Source organism: Haliotis rufescens, unplaced genomic scaffold, assembly GCF_023055435.1.
Source record: "Haliotis rufescens isolate VD_foot unplaced genomic scaffold, xgHalRufe1.0.p SCAF_106, whole genome shotgun sequence".
NCBI lineage: Eukaryota > Metazoa > Mollusca > Gastropoda > Lepetellida > Haliotidae > Haliotis > Haliotis rufescens.
This window is the reverse complement of record NW_025963787.1, coordinates 601997-621104: the sequence shown is the minus strand read 5'-3', so window position 1 is coordinate 621104 and position 19108 is coordinate 601997. Positions and strand designations below refer to the sequence as shown.

The window sequence follows — 19108 nt, the reverse complement described above, 5'->3', positions numbered from 1 at the left end:
AGACTTCAAACCATATTACACAATCAAGTTTCTGTATAAAAATAATAATACAAACTGATGCCGACTGTTTAAGGTTCCCGCCATGTGGCATACTGGCCAAAACTGGAACAGGCAACTGTATAAATATTTGATTTCTGAATGACAATAAAAGTCTATCTAGATTAAGGTGTCAGATTTTATCTACTTCCTCAGCCTTTAATACAGCATCAGTGTCAATAAAGAAACAAGCCAATTTCGCCTAGCACGACAGGATCTGTATGGAAATGGAGTTGGTCGAGCTCTAGGGTGGTCTGCCGAGGGCGGTAGTCTAAACTCTGTGCTAATCTTCAGCGCTTGTGTTAGAACTGCATCGAGTTTGTTTATTCACCTGTCGCTGACACAAGATTCACATTTAACGTGGTTTAAATGAGGACACGATGTAAGCACGTCAGCTATGTCTTCAAAACATTAATTACTAACACACTGCAACTAACAACGTGGCAAGGGAGGGCTGAGAAATGCAGGAGTGGTGCAAAATTGCTCATTTGTTAGAATGCTAATTAGAAAGCCCCAGACCTGAATAACGATGGTGTGTATTAGTATTGGTTTCGATTCGGTTGTGAAAGACACTGATGAGCAATTTAGTGACGCTTTTAGTTTCATGGTTTCAAATATAGTGTTTCATATATTTGAAAATTCATGCCATTGTAACAATGAAGCTCATGGTCATAAAATGTTAAATCGTTAACGCCTAGTATTACACGATTGCAATATGAATGGTATCAGTTTACATCTATGGTAATATGAGAACGTTCCCGACGATACCAATTCACATATTACGAACCACATAGGCATTCATGTATTCATAATGTCATACCACAACCATCGTAACAACATATATTCCTTCCTGCTGATGTATCAGCATGACTTCGGTAACGTATATACTTTCCTGCTGATATCACATCACAACTATTGTAGCAACATAACATTATGAACATTCCGCTGAAATCACATCATCCACTATTGTAACATATAAATATCCCTGCTCATGTCATATCACTTATATTGTAATACATTACCATTCCTACTTATGATACCTCTTGTATTGTATTAGATTGAAAATCTTACTGACCAACCTCAATTATAGTAATATACAGTAAAGTACGGTTATAACGAACTCAAAGGGACTACTAATTTTAGTTCGTTTTAACCGTAGTTCGTTATAAGCATATATACAGCATAACTACAGCAAATAGTCCGGACCAAAAAGTAGTTCGTTATATCCGTCAGTTCGTTATAAGCGTGTTCGTTATAACCGTAGTTTACTGTATTCGCATTATCGAGCGGCGACGTCACAGCTGTATCGCAACACACTGATATTCTGCGTATGGACATAACTAAATAAGTCCTTAGATACTCATTGACTAAATATGAAAGGCAGCTGACGTTATCATGATGTTCCATAAACAAGTATGCATCTATCACTACATACATGATGAATCATCTACTTACGTGTTTCAGACACTCATTTAGTTCCCCTAATATCGTTTCCTCGTCGAACATCTTTCCCTGATATCGATGTTCATAGTAGTCTGTAATCCTCTGTCGAAGGTTTCGAGGTAATTTACGATATATCATGTACTCTTCAACTTGTTTGAACTGAAAGAACAAACAAACGATACCATTTACCAACATCGATATAACTTTGTCAAGGTGGAATTTTTTCCTGTAATGCATTGTTTCAGGAATACTAAAAACAATAATGCAAGGCAGAAAAGAGGGGGCAAATATAGATGAGCTGATGATTGTTTTTCGGTTAACACATCAATAAAAACGTTCCACGCCAATGTATATCGCATTTATAAGATCATATCTCATATTCATCCTTAAATCATTATGATGACGTCAAGCTATTGCTGTTGCAGTTGATTCTGCGCTGGCCATACTGAACGTGCATTTTAACAAGTTCGTTCGTTGGTTTGTTGTTTAACGCCGTACTCAGGACTATACCAGCTATATGACGGCGGTCTGTAAATAATCGAGTCTGGAACAGACAATCTAGTGATTGACATCACGAACATCGATCCACGCAATCGGGATACGATGACATGCATCAATCAAGTCAGCGAGCCTGAGCACACGATCCCGTTAGTCGCCTGTTACGACAAGGGTAGTCGCCTTTTACGGCAAGCAAGGTTACTTGGTTGGTTGGTTTGTTGTTTAACGCCGCACTCAGCAATATTCCAGCTATATGACGGCGGTCTGTAAATAATCGAGTCTGGACCAGTCAATCAAGTGATTAATATCATGAGCATCGATCAACGCAATTGGGATCGATGACATGCATCAACCAAGCAGCGAGCCTGACCACCCGATCCCATTAGTCGCCTTTTACGGCAAGCATGGGTTGCTGAAGATCTATTCTACCCCGGATCTTCACGGGTCGTCAAGCAAGGGTTGCTGAAGACCAATGCTACCCCGGATCTTCACGGGTCCATTTTAACAAGTAAAACTGACGCATCTTTTTGCAGAATCACAGAGAAATTATATACAAACCATAACATGATTTAAGTCAATGATTTTAGAAATTACCTGATTCTGTTGATTTCACCACTACATATTGTGAAATGCATTTATTCTCGTGCAGGAACATAAGTTTATCTCTCATTTTGTACCACATTCACATGAGAAAAATGTCTATTTGTACAACAAAATCCAATGAGAAATCACATAGCTGCGATAACTAATTGATGTTTTCACCCATCCAGACTCTTTACAGTGACGTTGAAAATCCTAAACGGATTATAAACACACCGTAGCATTTTTGTAACATGCAAGGATATATTTGATACCTACCTTTTCATTATAGAGTCTTCTAGAGGTGTCAAATGACTGGATGAGAGTAGTGGTATGAGCAAGGAAGAGTGCATAGCAGGTGGCACCACTCAGCATGCTCAAAATGGTCAACCACGTGTCCGACATATTTTGTGGAGGGAAACGCCCATACCCTATGCATAGCATATGAGATAACGCTTTGAATAACGCCCATGTATACTGTTCTGCCCAATGAGCATCCTGAAATGGAAACAATGGATGAAAAGGATAGTTATGAATTACAATAAACTGCCATTATTCCGGTAAGGTAAATGACACTTTACAGACAGAGAAAGGTATATAAATGCATGATACATTGTTAGGTAAATAGTTCGACAGTAGAATTGCTGTTAACTTCCTTTATCCCCAACTAAAAGGACACTTTCGAGAAAATTTGGTAAATATGTATGACACATGGTTGAGGAAAAGCAAGTTGTAGATACGAAGAGTATAACTGCTATAACCTTTTCTTGATCACGAATCAAAGGGATACTTTCGAGATGGCGAAGTTAATGTAAACACGGATGGTGATTGGGCACACTTCGAGTTACTATTTCGAAATAGCGAACAATTGAATAAGGATAGTCCATTCTCAGTGTGACGCCCTTTGTAGACCGATGAATCCAATTGATCTGTTAGCTTTGAATTGTTTTGAATAATTCAATTCAAAATGAAACATGTGTTTCACTTCTTGGCTACACAAATACATTAGTGTTATTTTCAAACATCTATGCTGCAATTAGCCTACTTGAAGTTCCTCTATGGCTACCCAGCAATCCTTTGGGAAGTCTTGTAGCATTGGTATAAGAAACTGGAGACAACCATTCCAATGGCCCAAGAGGAACATCAGACAGATGAGGTTGAAGATTCTCATAAACTTGCCAGCAATAGCTAAAAACTGAGATCAGGAAATTATGAGTCAGTTTGTGGTCCTCAACGAGACGAAAATCGGCATTCCGATGCAATAAAAAGCGTGCTTGAAAGCAGAAATGAATTTGATTGCGCTAGTGAACTGGCGAATACATCATAAAAATAAACATCAAATGAGGTTAGATGTAAAGAACTATTACAGAAATTCTATACTTTGCAATAAACTTTGATTAAACAAGTGAAGAAACTAAAAAAAAGATCTAACTAGCCTGAGTTGCAATTAATTGGATGCTAAGCTGACATCAGATAGAGAAAGAGGTTCCCTTTTTACGTAGTGTTCTTTTTATAAGCTGTTTAGCATTCAAAGAAAAATTACAAAGATAGTAAAGAGACATTCAAAGAGAAAGATTGAAAGAGTAAGCTCCTTACATCGACATTGAAGGCAGGGTATAATTACTTGTATCATAAAATAGTGCATATGGCGCATTAATACTTTTTAAACATTATGAGACGTATATATTTAGTTCACGTTAACATGTTTTCATCAGAATATACATTCAAAATTTATGCTCAGTGCATATTATATTACATTACAAAATCATATTGTACTTACTTAACACATATAATATGTTTTTATTATGTTTCATGAACATTTAAAATATATCAATATTTAACCTTGAGTAATTAACCACGTAACATTATCAGTTATATCAAAGTAGACATGACATGAAGTATCTCCATCGCCGATTCTGCTCTTCAAACAAACCATCTTTCAATGTCTGAATGTCAGCCTGTAAGCGGCAGACTACTATCCATGTCTACATCTACTGTGTACACGTATGTTCTTCTATACTTATACCCTTCCTATCAGAGAGTAAGGATGACTTGCCAGTCAAAGTTTAAATTACCCCCACCTCTTCCCACTGCTGAACATATCGGACCAGTCTGGATAACCGAAGCAGCCGAAGCAAGCTCAGCAATTTGGCCAATCTCAGCATTCGCAAGGCTCTCCCTGTTGAATCAGAAATGGTTAACTCAAGAAACCCATTGTGATTGGTGGATTTTAGCAAAATGGCTGCGTCCGACGTTTTCTCAAGTGTTAGCAATAATTAGTGCTAGCCTTCAAAATGGACAAACTTCAAAGTAGATGGGTGAATCGTTGATGAAATGACTTATAGAAGTCCGCAGGCTTAAATGTTCAGCCAACTTACAGAAGAAACAAAAGAAGTTAACATTGTGTGACTTTGGTCAACATTTTGCGATATTATGACGACTGATATTCCATTCTACCATATTCACAATTTAACTTGATGACGTAATTGTCTATATAATTTGGTCATATGTACCCGGAAAGGAAGTTAAAATTCTGTCGAACGCAACCACATGGTCATGGAAATCATGAACAACATCATGATGTTGTACATACATCTTAGGTCATGCCAGAATGTGTTATCACAAAACATTGTTTCTGCTAAATCTCTTTACAACAAAGAGACCAAATTTCAGTTAGTTTTTGTTCATTTTGTTTAACGAGATTTATTTTCCTTCAAATCTTTTACATTGGAAAAAGAAACAGTGTACAAAGAAATAGAACCAAGGCGTTAGAATATATTTTGTGACAACCAAATTCCAGACCAATCAAGAAGATGTTCCAAACACGACAGCGTGCAGGGAATAGAGGGAGGTCTGGGGTGCATTTGAATCACTCATTGCACCACTGTTGGCTCTCTACACACACGTTGTGCAGGGAGTTACGCATCGCACATGTCACTCTTGGCAGCCATTACTTCCAGAAAGTGCTGATGTTGATGATTAGCAATACTGTATATATATCTAACATGCAACTCTTTATGTACGCTAAAACCGTATTACTCGTAAAAAGAGACATGTGAGTATCATGAAAGTCATCCTAAGGTTTGAGATTTTGTTTAAAAGGCCCCCGTTTCCCATGTTTACTAATAGAGAGTTCTGAGTCGTCCATGTCGTCCTCATGATACCGAAGAGGATCTTTATATCAGATAGATATAGCCAAACAATCCACATTTAGGGACTCGACACCTATTTTTCGGATGGGTGGACCGGTGAGATGAAGGGGGTGGGTGTTGGTGTTGGGTTGGGACTGGGTGGGGGTTTGGGGTGGGGGTTTGGGGAGGGTCATGAAACAAATGACAGAGCGAAAGAGGGGGTCGCCAAATTTATGACAACTATAAGAGGGGGTAGGGGGGAGGCACGAAAACTCTCTTTAACTCATGCTGATTACCTCGAACAGAGACAGAGAGAGTTTGGAGAGGGTGCAGGGGGGTGTCATAGGTAAATGTTACATATGTTTGGCGGCATGAAACAATGCTATTTAAAGGAAGTAATTCACACCACACACCCCTCGAAATAAGTGACCAGTCTCTCACATGGACAATGCATATTGCACTTTTTAACAGTGCTTTGGGATAATATTTCGAATATTCGTATGTCTCCGTCGTTATCTCGGACTTTTTGTCAACAGTTTCTGTGACTTTGTGCACAGCAAAGGATAGGAACAACCGATGGAATACTAATAACCAACAACACTGACATACGGATACCAAACCCGCCAATGCAAGCATGCTCCGCTACTAGGTACACAACCAATACGAATAAAATGTCCACAATAGTTATATATAACACGCATTTCATCAAATATTCTTTCGTAACAAATATTTAACAACTTTATCCGAAACCTGGCAGTAAGTTTGAGGCTGAAAGAACCATGTTATTGCCACTGTTAAAGAAGTAATGGAGGGGAACGTTTCCATTACAATAACAGAATGACGTCACTACCCAATTCGTTGTCGTTGCTAGGAAACCAGTTAAGGTTGCACATTTTCCAAACAAATACAACGCTTTCTCGTGTTTCAATCAAGACGGTGTCAGACTGTTGTCAAATAACGTTTATCTCACCAAGTGTCATGACTGTTCCACTCATGCAATCAGGTCAATCAAAGTCATAAACATCTTATTTGACAACATGGGCCGAATATCTTATCTTTATTCTACCATTGCTCCTACTCTATCTACTTGCCCCAAACATATAAGAACTCAACGATTACATGAAGTAATTGTGCACAATTGTATCTGTCATATGCATACACATACAGAAGGAAACACTTCCTGACATATCTGTATGAATGTGGTACTGCCAAAACGATTGTCCGGAGAGAACCATTGTCTCAAACGTTAGGGTGACTTGATATAAATTTCCTTTGTCAAATGTATCCCTGAGATGAAACAGTGTTTGTTATAGTAATCTTTGATTTTGTTTTACATCTAGAGAAACTTGAAATATGACATATTGTTAACGATGATATATGGTGTACGGGTCATTCTGAAATTGGATTATTCGTAATTTTATAGTTATTCTTAACTTGATGGCAATATAGTTTTCAGACGCACGGTATATGCATGAACTGAAACATTGCTGAACAAGCAATACGGCTTCTGTCGAAACGAATTCAGCCGAAAACCATCCGTTTCGTTCATAAAAAATAACAAAAGCTCTTTCTGATGAAATCACTCTTGTTTATAGTTAATATGTACAGAAACCATTGCTGCCAAGTGTTATTAACGCATGCCATATATTATAAACCATATGCTATGGAATTTATTTCAGCCGTACAAAAGGTGCTAGATGTATGAAATACTAAGGAGATGACAATGATAACCCGCCATTATTACCATCTAGTCTGAAACAACACTGAAAGACAAAATGGTTACTCGTTTGAACACTGTTTATCACATACCCGCAGTATCTGAGGTCATTTTGATCATCCATAACGAAAACCTTAAATATGATACCAACATAATTAAACATAGAAATATACTTATAATTCTACAAGAATTGTTTTGTACCATCACTGCATTAGTAAATCAGTTGAATCATAACATTACGCATGGAAAAAGGAAGAATCTAAAATCTTTACAGTATGAATCGTATGGTCATATAACACTTTCACAGTAACAATTAGACTCACAGTTTACAAGGGCACAACACTGGACACAGTTTCAATTACTAGGCAGCATGCGTCAAAGTTTAAGGAAAATGTGAACATAAAAGGTAAAGAAGCACATTCTAAAAGGCGTGCAAACAGGGCATGCGCTGTATGGTAACGTGGTGTGTAGTTATGAATCTAAGTGTGTTGTCATAAGTGCACTACGTTTGTGAGTGGAGAAGGCTTGTGAGGGAAACATTTCCAGGAATGCTTTAAAACGGATAAAATTTAAAAGATTTAAGTATATGCAGAATGGTATTAAAATGCCTTCCAAGGCGATCATTCTCTGCGGAGTATCCTTCGTTGAAGATCAAGACGTTCTTGTGCCAAAAAGAGAAATCACATGATTATCGTCATCATTCTGACTTTCCAAATGGACAACCACTGTAAAGAACGCCCGGCTTACAAAATATGAAAACCTTTAGAAATGGTTCTACAACTATGAAATGAAAGAAATGTGAAAAGAGATAGATTTTGAATATATTTTATGTGCATGTTCATGATCGCGCTCTTTAAATATTCCATTGCTTACTTGGCTTGTCGCGGACGCTATGCATCAATCATTGAACTATCATCTATATATTGTCTTAATGGTATTTCCTGGATGTTTGAAAAAACTTATGTGATGTCTTGAGCAGCCGCTTTATCCTTGGCATTAGCAAATTAAAGTTGTGTTACATGCAGCTGGCTGATGGCCTTGTCTTTATCATTACAAGAACGGTCTCATGGAGGAGTGGGTTTTAAGGTCTTGCAATCTTTCGCTTTCTACTAGAACCTGAAATCTACAAAATAGTCAAACGTTAAAACCATCATTCAAGAAAAAAACAATGTCCACAGAGAGGTTGAGATAAATAAATATTTTTCAAATATTCGTAATTCTATAATTTAGTACGATGCATCATGCTGAGGTCTTGACCTCTATCTATATCTAACGAACTGTTGAACGCAGTGTGAACTGAATGAAGAAAAAACAACTACTTCTAGGTAACAGAATAATACTCTTCAACATATTAACTACATGGAAGTGTCATACTTTCAGTGGATGGCAGTGCGTACCAATGACACCTTTCTTCGTTATGGTGCTATACTCAAAGGCTGTGGGTCAGGTCTATATGGTTTTGTGGTCTATATGATCTGTGGTCTATACGCTCTGTGCTCTGAGATTAGTGAAGCAATTGTTATGGAGTAAGTAGCAGAATAACGCTGACAGAACTAATCCTTACGACCAGAATGTTTTGTCTATAACGCAGTTACTGTGTTATAGTCAAATCTCTGGTTGGTCTAGCATGTTAATGATGTCAGAGGCTTACCAACAAAACTAAAATGAATAAAAATGATGAAAATAATAATAAAAGCTCTATAAACTAAATTTTGAAATTTAAGAGGATTACCGAGATATAAGGTGCGCCACGGAATATCTGAAAAAGTAAAAGCCTTTCATCTTGGGTATAGCACCTGACGATGGTGTCACTGGACCGTCACAATTAGCTTAAGCTTTGCACAATAAGCACTTATTGCATAGGTATGTGTTTTTCAAAGCATCATAGCATTGACATATTAAATTGAAAACAATTGCGCAACGCTTTACTTACAAAGTAACGGATCTTTGGGAAATTTGGTGATGGTGAATAGGTACCAGTGAATTTACTTATATTGAAAGTTTCTGATGCGCACATCTTGATATCTTAATATTACTGTTACGCCTGATAGGGACGATGTTGCTTTCAATGATTGTTACTTACTTAGTTTAAGCTTTTGTCCGTTCTCGTTGGAATGGTATAAATACAATGTCTTTGGTCTGTGGAAATGACATGACCACTATATAAAGATTGCTTTGAATGCCCTCTGTACTGTTCTTCCAATATAGTAATGGAACTTGGTATTCTGTGCTACTAACTGACAACGTATGCTACCATGCCTACAAAATAGTGTAAACCTTATGTGGGACTACCTATTCATATACCATATTTCATTGATGCAATAACGCTAGGGTACTTTACCGTTAACTTATGTGCATTTTTTGTACATCTCAAATACTAGAAATTGATGATAAAGAAAATAAGAAAATATCGTTTTAACAAAAGTTGAATTAAAGTAGGAGAAATAACAAATGCATAAGTACAGAAGTCAACAAAGAAAAGTACTCTAATCATCGTCAGTATGGAATGATTTTTTTAGGTGAACAATAATTGACTTGCCTATGCATGTGTTTGTGCCTTGTGCAACTTGTGGGCAGAATACGCTCACCTTTTTGCGAACACCTGGTATCATTTGAGAGTGATTCAAAAACACATGCTCATGATATAGTCGGAATCGTACAATCGAGTCTTTTTTGGGTGGAGATTTCGTATGAAAATAGAAAGGGTATTATTGACTGCAGACATTTTTGCTTCTTACAGCCTGTTTCGTCGAATAGTCGAGACTGATTATTCTCTGGCATTGATGTTTAATATATATCTTTCTCTTATGATAATTACTTGGTGGCTCTACTATTCTGTGAAGTCTTTTGCCCAAGAAAAGGAATTTGTAATACTTGTTGGAAATTCTCTGGGATCAATATTCACAGAATGTGAGAACAAAGAAACGACCAAAACCATAAATAGGTTGTCAATGTGATTAACTATACTGTGAACACTATCGTGTTGACAAACGATAACTGACATATAGTTTCAACTTAATATTAAAAGCAAAGTAAGCATTTCATATATACGTAAAGTGATGGAAAAATCTTAAACATTTATCGTGAGACTGGAAGTCCATGCAGTGTTTGGAGCGTTCATCGCATTTTGGACATCAGCACAACAACGTAACTATCATTAGATGGCATCAGAGTAATCCATGCCAATATGAGTACAGCATCAATGATGTGTTTTCTTCCATACAACGAATCGCTGTGTTTAAGAATGGCGTGCTTGTGATGTTTCATGTAAGTGCAAGTTGATATTTTTCGACGCGGAAGAAAATGAAATAATAAAGGAATACGCAAAACGAAATGTTAGAAAAACAAAACTTAAAAAGCAATATATAGATATAGCTATATGCTTACGTGAAGGCACATCGATATATGTCATGGATTGGTACACGAAACTAATGGTATGTCAATATGAACTGATACGTCCACGATAGAAGAACAATATATATATATATATATATATATATATACGTATGGTAATATGACTCTCAAGATGGGTGCATTTTACAAACACGTAGTGGAGCGGGTACCTTTGATTTAACATAAGCACTAGTTTCTTCATGGTATAAATATTCAAAATTATTTGTTCGAAAAAATATGAAAGAAAAATTAAAGTATGTGCTTAATAGAACACAATTTCGGTATCTTACACCTTAAAATTCCTAGCAGCGTGATAGAAAAAAATTAACACTGTAGAAGAAAAAAACATTAGTTAACTATGGTATGATGTTATTTTTTCCCTATGATTTAACAGGTGTCCATGAAGACCCTAGTGGAACACCAGGGTAGAGGGGTACGATGACAATTGCCAACGGGGAGGTGACCAATAGGCCCTTGACCTGTTGTCTGTACGGTGACCTAGGGATGGGCGGAAAGATAGAAAGCCACGGAGGTTGTCCACAGATTAATTTTGACAGACATTCCAGCCAAAAAATGCGAGAATGATCACCTTGCCAGTACGGGAGGGCATCCAAGCGAGGTTTCGTACCTGCGTGGAAGAGCTGACTGAAATTGGCCTCTGAGTCCCACATAAGAAAAATATAGTCCATTGGAATGGAGCTTATGAGATCTAGAAAGAACCATGTCTTCATGTAATGTTTGGCTATAAGTTTCGGATCCAAAATAATTTCATCGGCAAAGTCATTCAAAATAACACCTGAAAAAGAATGAAAAAGTCAAGTTATTGTTGTTTGCAGAGTTATCATGACAACGACAAACAGAAACATTTGCGACAAAATATCTGCTACAAATGCCAATTTGGTTTTCTTCTAGAAATGACTGAGTCAAACATAAAATCATCCGCAAAAAGTAACCAGTAAAGTTTAACTTGTATTATGATAAACAGGTTAATATGCCAAAATTAAACAAAATTAAATTTAACTAAAATTAAAGTTATTTTGTAATTCTGAAATAACCTTCTTTCGTCAGAATGATCCATTTAACATAATCTGCTTTACCTTGATAAAGTGACCTCCCACATCATGCATTATGATGTACTAAAATAATCAAATTCGCTTTATACAGAACAAAGGACAAACAAAAGTTATTTCAGGGTGACCCACAATCCTCTAGTATAGTACTAGAGTAACGGAGAACGTTGTCCTATTTGAGGATAGCACAAGACACATTGACTTGTGTGACTGATTACTGTAAATTATATTGGTCTTTAGCATTATGTTCCATTATGTAAATGCCGTCGATTAAGGATACATGCTTACTCGTCCTAGTGTTTTTCTGTCATATTCAATAACAGTTCCAACAAGTATAATTCGAACTAAATGTAGTTAGACCTGACTTCTTCAATGATCAATAGTGTCATTTGGTTGGCGTTTCTTCGTGGGTTTTGTTTTCATGGACGGATAAACAAAAATGTTCTGTGATAAAGTTATTCACTTTTATAGTTTTATATCTTGTCTTTAGCCTTTGCTGTTTTTTGACGCCGCTATAACAATATTCCAGTTATATCACGGCGTCTAAACATAACGTGGGAGGAAAGCCCGAGGTGATGCAAGTCTAAGACGTTTACCATTGGATGAAACCCACGAGAAAGGGTATGGTGCTGACAAACCCAGAGACATAATCGGGGCGAACCGGGATTCGAACCCACAATCATAGGTGTTTGAAAAGCCCAAGGGACGCAACTCGGCACTGCGAATAGCGGCGCCTGAGAAGACTGAGCGACTCATGCCCATATATATTTATATGTCTTAATAGGTCATTGATTGATGTAAGTTCCGAGATATGTGCTATTTTACGGAACATTGTGTTTTGATATTCGATTTGTTTAAAAAGAGTTAAAACATATTATTCCGAAAATATATTAAAAATAATCTTATTAACGTAGAGCTGCTTACCTGTTCTAAAATTGATTACGATGTCAAGAAAAAATACAGTATCTGATATACAATTGAACACGATCCAGTGTGTGCTGAGGTCGTCGTTAAAGAAAGATATTGCTACCGGTAAAATGATGAGGTTGGCGATAAGTAGCACCAGCATAAACAGATCCCAGTAAAACCTGAAATGAAAAAGGAAAATAACAATAATTGCAATACATGTACAGCGAAAAATGTCTGGATTAACGAAGTTTAGATGCTGTGTAATGGAGAAAGGAGTAGTCGTTCGGAAAGTGGGGTTTCTGAATTTAGAGGGTCCGTGTTATCCAGGTTTCAGTTTATACGAAATGGGTGGAATGTCATGTGTAACTACCTATTGGAGATTGGGTCGTGGACTAACGTATATATATATATATATATATATATATATATATATATATATATATATATATATATATATATATATATATATATAATTATAAATATAAAATAAATAGAATAAATAGCCCTGATTATTTCTAAATATATATATAGGTAGTAACACACACACACACACACACACACACACTCACTTACACACACACACACACACACACACACACACTGCACACACACACATATATATATATATATATATATATATATATATATATATGTATATAAAATCAGGGCTATTTACTCCAGAAACATTTTAACATTGAAATAAATGGACATATGCTATATATACTGGTATACATATTTACTTCTAGTTGCAAAACGGTCAGTCTTCATGAACAGACATACAATATATACCTCTGGAAATCCAGCGGGGAAAGATACAAACGCGAAGATCAATACATGTGTTCTATGTGATGATCACTCTTCTCATATGACGAGTCAATATTTGTTTTCAAGAGCACCACATACAACATTCTTGATATATATAGATCCTAATCAGTCTCTACAAACATCACAAGAGACATGATCAGAACTGAGGTAGTTCCAATATAATACGATTTAATACGTGTAAATACTACAGCGAAGAATAAAGTTTTCAAATATTTATCAAGCAAAATAGATTCACTGTAAATAGACACATTCTGCCAACTATTTTGAAATGCTTACTCGGGTATTTATAGCACACATCGGCATGTTGCACAAGTACACGAACTATTTCAACACGCGTGATGTCGATTATGTTTTCATATCATTTAAAAGCCTAACATGTGAATAAATATTCGCACAACTAACTGCGAAGTGTAAAATAAACATGAAGTAAATAATTTAAATTCTAGCCTTGAGAGACTTTTGCATCATGGTACCATCAAAAATCTTTGAAAATCACCATTATGGTTTTGGACTCAACAAAAAGGCGGATTATTGGCCCGGAATATGTTCGCAATTGGCGGTGCATAGTTGCGTCTATTGGACAGGCCATAAACCTATGATAGTGGGTTCGAATCCCGGTTCAGCTAGCCCGATTATCGTTCTAGGTTCGTCAGCACCGTGCTCGTGGATTTCATTAAAGTGGTAAACGTCTGAGACTTGCATCACTTCGGGCTTCTCTCTCACAGGCTGATAAACCGTGAATGGGGCCCAATAATCCCAAATCACGAAAAACACATATTCTTTGAGTTCGAAAACTAACCAGTGACTTGCGTATCCGAACATGCTATCGGCCGATAGCTTTTGCAATTAACAGACATGAACATTGTAAGAAACATACAGTTCTTTCCAAACACCACTGTCCTTATTGCAATGTGGTTGAGACCTTGTGCTCTGACAACTCCAAATTCTGCCTGCAATATTATCCATATGTCTAATGGCAGTCTGTACATCACTGATGTCAGATCGATGCGTTCGATGTGTTCGGGTGAGTCATCTATCATATTCTATTTCTGTATATGTCAGGATTCCCATGCAGCGCATATTTTTGTCCATTCCGAGAAATCTCGGTCGTCGTGGATTATTGAGATCGAATAACAAAATACATGGCGTGGGGCAGAACATTGATAAACAGAAAAGACAGCCGCGATGCTATCCTTGATATAAACCAGGCTTAAAAGGATCAGCATGATATTCAAAGATTACAAAGTGTAAACTATGTATTTAGAAAGACGAACAAATGTCACCTTTGATGAACATGTAAATAAAAGCGACAATACCGTTTCCATAATCATAAGAAATATCTATTAAAAGCCGACTTGACTATGAGCGGGGTAGAATAGGTCTTCAGCAACCCATGCTTGCCGTAAAAGGCGATTAACGGGATCGGGTGGTCAGGCTCGCTGACTTGGTTGATGCATGTCATCGATCCCAATTGCATGGATCGATGCTCATGATATCAATCACTGTATTGTCTGGTCCAGACTCGATTATTTACAGACCGCCGTCATATAGCTGGAAAATATTGCTGAGTGCGGCGTTAAACAACAAACCAACCAACCAACTTGACTATGAGCATGTGTTTACAAATCATTTGACCAGTATGGAACGATATCAGATAATCGATGTACGTGAAGTTCCAAAAGGCATTTGCGATATGTACTACCGCACTCAGAGTGGGCGGAGCTTATACGAGTGACCTGACAAGACAATATGACGTCATGATAACACAAATTTCATTTGTTGATGGGTAAACGGGTGACGCCACATGATATGTGAACACCCACCCATTTGGGCCGTTTGACAGCAAGGACGTTTGTCCAATGTGGCACTCAACATTAATGGACATCCATCAAACGAATCCAAGGCTTTTAAACAAACGCGTAGGTCTTTGGTTTCCCAACCTTCGCACCATGTCGTCTTCACATCTTCATTAAATATAACTGTGGATTGTCCACCATATGTGTTCATTCCAGTCCAACACACACACAAATTAATCCTCCACTTTAATTCTCTGGACGAGAACGAAATACGTCTGTCGTGATATATAGAAGCAGTGTTTTTAACACATTCAACATAATGTGCATCACGGCACCAAACGTAATCATGTGGTATTTTTGCGCTTAATGAATAGCATTTATCCATTATCATTAATTCGAGCGCGCATCTTTGATACGAAGATTGACGGCAAAAGGTTTCTCTCGACACTCGTTTGTGTTTACGTTGTCAGTCACTGTTCGAAACTGAAACACCGCCACCTTGCAGGCTATTTATAGTCAGGGTGGGGCTTTAAGTTAAATGTCTTGGCCAAATTCCGTGTTTTCATGTTGCCAATTTCAGCAGAAATCGTTTGCAAATAGAAACAGATCACCAACGAGGGGATCACATGACATTGTGGTGTCTACGGGGATGCCTACATATAGTCTAAATGTCCACATTTCACATCAATTTTATGAGGTGCAGCATTTCCCATGTTTGTTTTCTCAATAAGCTGAAGAAACAGAACCTGTAATCGTGTGTTCAAAAATCCCAGATTCACCTTATGTTTGTCCTCATCAAACCCGTGCTCGTGGGTGTCACCAAAGTGGTAAACGTCATCGACCTGCATCACTCCAGGCTGTCCTCCAACATCGAGCTGACGCCGTGATATAACTGCACAGCACAAAGCGGCGTTAAGCCCAACTCATTCACTCACTCCCTCGGAAAAGCTGTCGTGCTGGTGACTACGGCATCAGACACTCAAACATTCTTACTTTACTTCCCATGCGTTCAATTGACGAGACGTTGACTCATATATAATACAGTCTGCACTATGAGCAGCATCCATTTGATGCATCTCTCTCTCTCTCTCTCTCTCTCTCTCTCTCTCTCTCTCACTCTCTGTTAGAGGTGTTCAGCATGAGGTAACGAGAGTTCGTGTTTTCATTATAGTCAGAAGAAGAACAAGTACGTTAGCAATAGCCAATATAAAACACTGGAGTTCGCCATATCAAGTTTTTTTTGGGAAACTGCAAACGATAGTACTACTGTTAAGTTATTAATTGCAGCTAGCACAATTATTCCTTCCAATAATTTCATCTAATCTACCAGTGTGACGCCATGATGGTTATCCTAGAGTTGCCCCAGACGTCAAGAAGCAGAAAGCAGCGGGCAGAGATCCTTGGAACCTTGGGCTGCATACAAGTGCTTGACGTAATATTTATTCTGACACACAAAGGCTTCTCTCCATTAACAAAGTCACAACGGGAGGCGCGAGAACACTTGAAAGTCTTCGTGCAACAGCATAAACACTTCCAATCAGTGGCACATTGTTGGAAAAGTGTGTACAGTTTCAAATGCCGACAACTTTTAGCATACGTGTTCATGGCAGGTTCAGCTGCTTCTTTGCAGACATCGACCTCTGAGTATCTCCCTAACGAGCGTTAGATTAATTGGATGCTCTAGGTTCGTTTCAATTGCACCAATCCTGTTTTTATTTCTCAGTTCGTGGTTCGTACTGGAAATTGCACAATTCCTAAATCGGCAGAAGAGCGAGGTAATTGATGTGAATCTCCCGAACATGTCGCGAGATAAACTAGTGTCATCCTGCAACTTTCTAAACCACAAGAATCGATATTATGTCCAGAAAAAACCCCAAGAAGATGAATTAAAAGCAGGCAAGGTTTCAGCCAGGTTGCCTCAAAACTCTATTCATTTTTCCCTCAAGTGCAAGTTGATTATATAGTTGCGCTGGGACATAAAATTAATCCAAAACTTGGTAACCTGTACCACCAAAGTGAATCCAACTAGATATTTGCGCTGCTCATTAGTCGACAAGATTAAACTTCCTCATAAGTGAAGTCGCGGAAGAGATAAAATTACATGTCCATTTACTTGAACAGTGGGCCCACATATAGTTGGATTAAGGAAGAAAGATTGAAACACAAAAGGATTTCTTTTCCAGAAACGTAGGTTAAGCCTTCAAAGGATGGCCTTAATTGGAATAAATGTTCTGATTCAAACAGTGTCTTGACGGATACAGGATCATGCGCACGATAATCAAGCAGGCGTATACACATGATGCATAATGACATGTATTTTGACATTGAACCATTACGACCAAATGTCCCGCCTCTCGGTGTCGGGTACATACATATCTGATAAAACAGTTTGAATAGGAAGGTAATGTCTTCAGAATCGCAGTTATTAACATGACAAACGTTAAAGGATGATCACAGCTCATGCTCGGAACGAAGATGATGACAAACCTGACACTAAGATGTTTATGTAACCATGAAGGTTCCTTACAATATCAATCATTCATAACAATGCTTTTGACATCCACTTTCAACCTCTTCTCAGCGTTCTTAGACATATCCTTTCACATGTTCATTAAGCAACACTCAACACTTCCAGCCAAAAATGATCCATGGTACTTCAAAAGCTTTTGGCCCTCTAAACGTCAGTCCACATTGTCGATAAAATTCACTTTAAAGCATTTTGCCAAAACACACAGACACGTTAATGTGTGAACCTTTTAACTTGAAGGGTTAATCAGGCTAATAAAACAGAGTCTTCGATTATTCAAATCATAGGATCGTAAAGCAAGAACAACCATTGAGTGGAAGGCATCCCAAGGTGACAACTCTGGATGTAACGCTGTAACAGACTCTCCATACCCTGATCTCCTCTAAATCCCTTTAACCTCATCACCTCCTCCCCTCTCCCCCACATCACTGATCCCAAGGTGAAGCCACCAAGTCCAGCTGACGACAGTTGATAGTGTTCCTGAAATTGCTGTTGACCTTAGATCAATGGAGCCTAGTGCTTTGCAGACATTTATCGTTCCTTTTGCATAAGTTACAGATCATTCAGGCAGACGATATTTTACAATCTGCAACCTTTCGGGTTTTATCCAAGTCAATCAGATGGACACAGCGTGAAGTAGAACAAAAAGAAAATGAAATTCCTGATAAAATATTTGGGCATATCACAGCTCCGATATATCCCAGTACAGCTTGATACGTCATTAGTATTGACGTGTATTTAGGACGTCATCCGACTTTGGCTGTTTGGGAAACAGAATTCAAGGATGACATGACCTGAACCATATTTTCCTGGGTTTGATCAGGTGGACACTTACCGTGCCTTTACATGTGTTTGTAATGGTGCCATCGGTGGAGCAGGAACGCTTACCTTATTGTGAACGCCTGGTATTATTACTATTGGAGAGTAATTCATAAACTTATGGTTATGATACATCATGTACAGATTAAAATTTACAAAAATGCAGCAAAAAGGGTTTGGGTGATCCTGGCACCGTCAGGCTGGTTATGCTCATCATCAGTTCAGGGCCCATGCGTCCTCTACACGCAGCCCAGACAGCGAATTGGACTTCTCCCAGGAAGCGATGCCTGGTAAAACCCACCCAGAACTTTTCGGAGAACGTAAAGACTCCCCGACACTGCAGCCTTCTGCATTACCCAGATTGT

The 19108-nt window shown here is 37.9% G+C and overlaps 1 protein-coding gene across 7 annotated transcripts in view; it reads right to left on the bottom strand.

The window, feature by feature from the left end:
• LOC124115566 (potassium/sodium hyperpolarization-activated cyclic nucleotide-gated channel 4-like) overlaps positions 1-19108 on the bottom strand; it is a 183568-nt gene that overhangs the window by 5835 nt on the left and 158625 nt on the right. For 2 of the 7 annotated variants that reach the window (XM_048392025.1, XM_046476601.2), the window contains 6 exons: positions 12792-12955; positions 11387-11593; positions 4632-4735; positions 3602-3751; positions 2836-3054; positions 1492-1638 (listed from right to left, as the gene is read on the bottom strand). In XM_048392025.1, coding sequence (XP_048247982.1) covers positions 1492-1638; positions 2836-3054; positions 3602-3751; positions 4632-4735; positions 11387-11593; positions 12792-12955 — 991 coding nt within the window. Of the gene's footprint in view, positions 1-1491; positions 1639-2835; positions 3055-3601; positions 3752-4631; positions 4736-9136; positions 9164-11386; positions 11594-12791; positions 12956-19108 lie in introns of all 7 variants that reach the window. The other 5 variants (XM_048392027.1, XM_048392028.1, XM_048392026.1 and 2 more) reach the window with 5 other exon arrangements.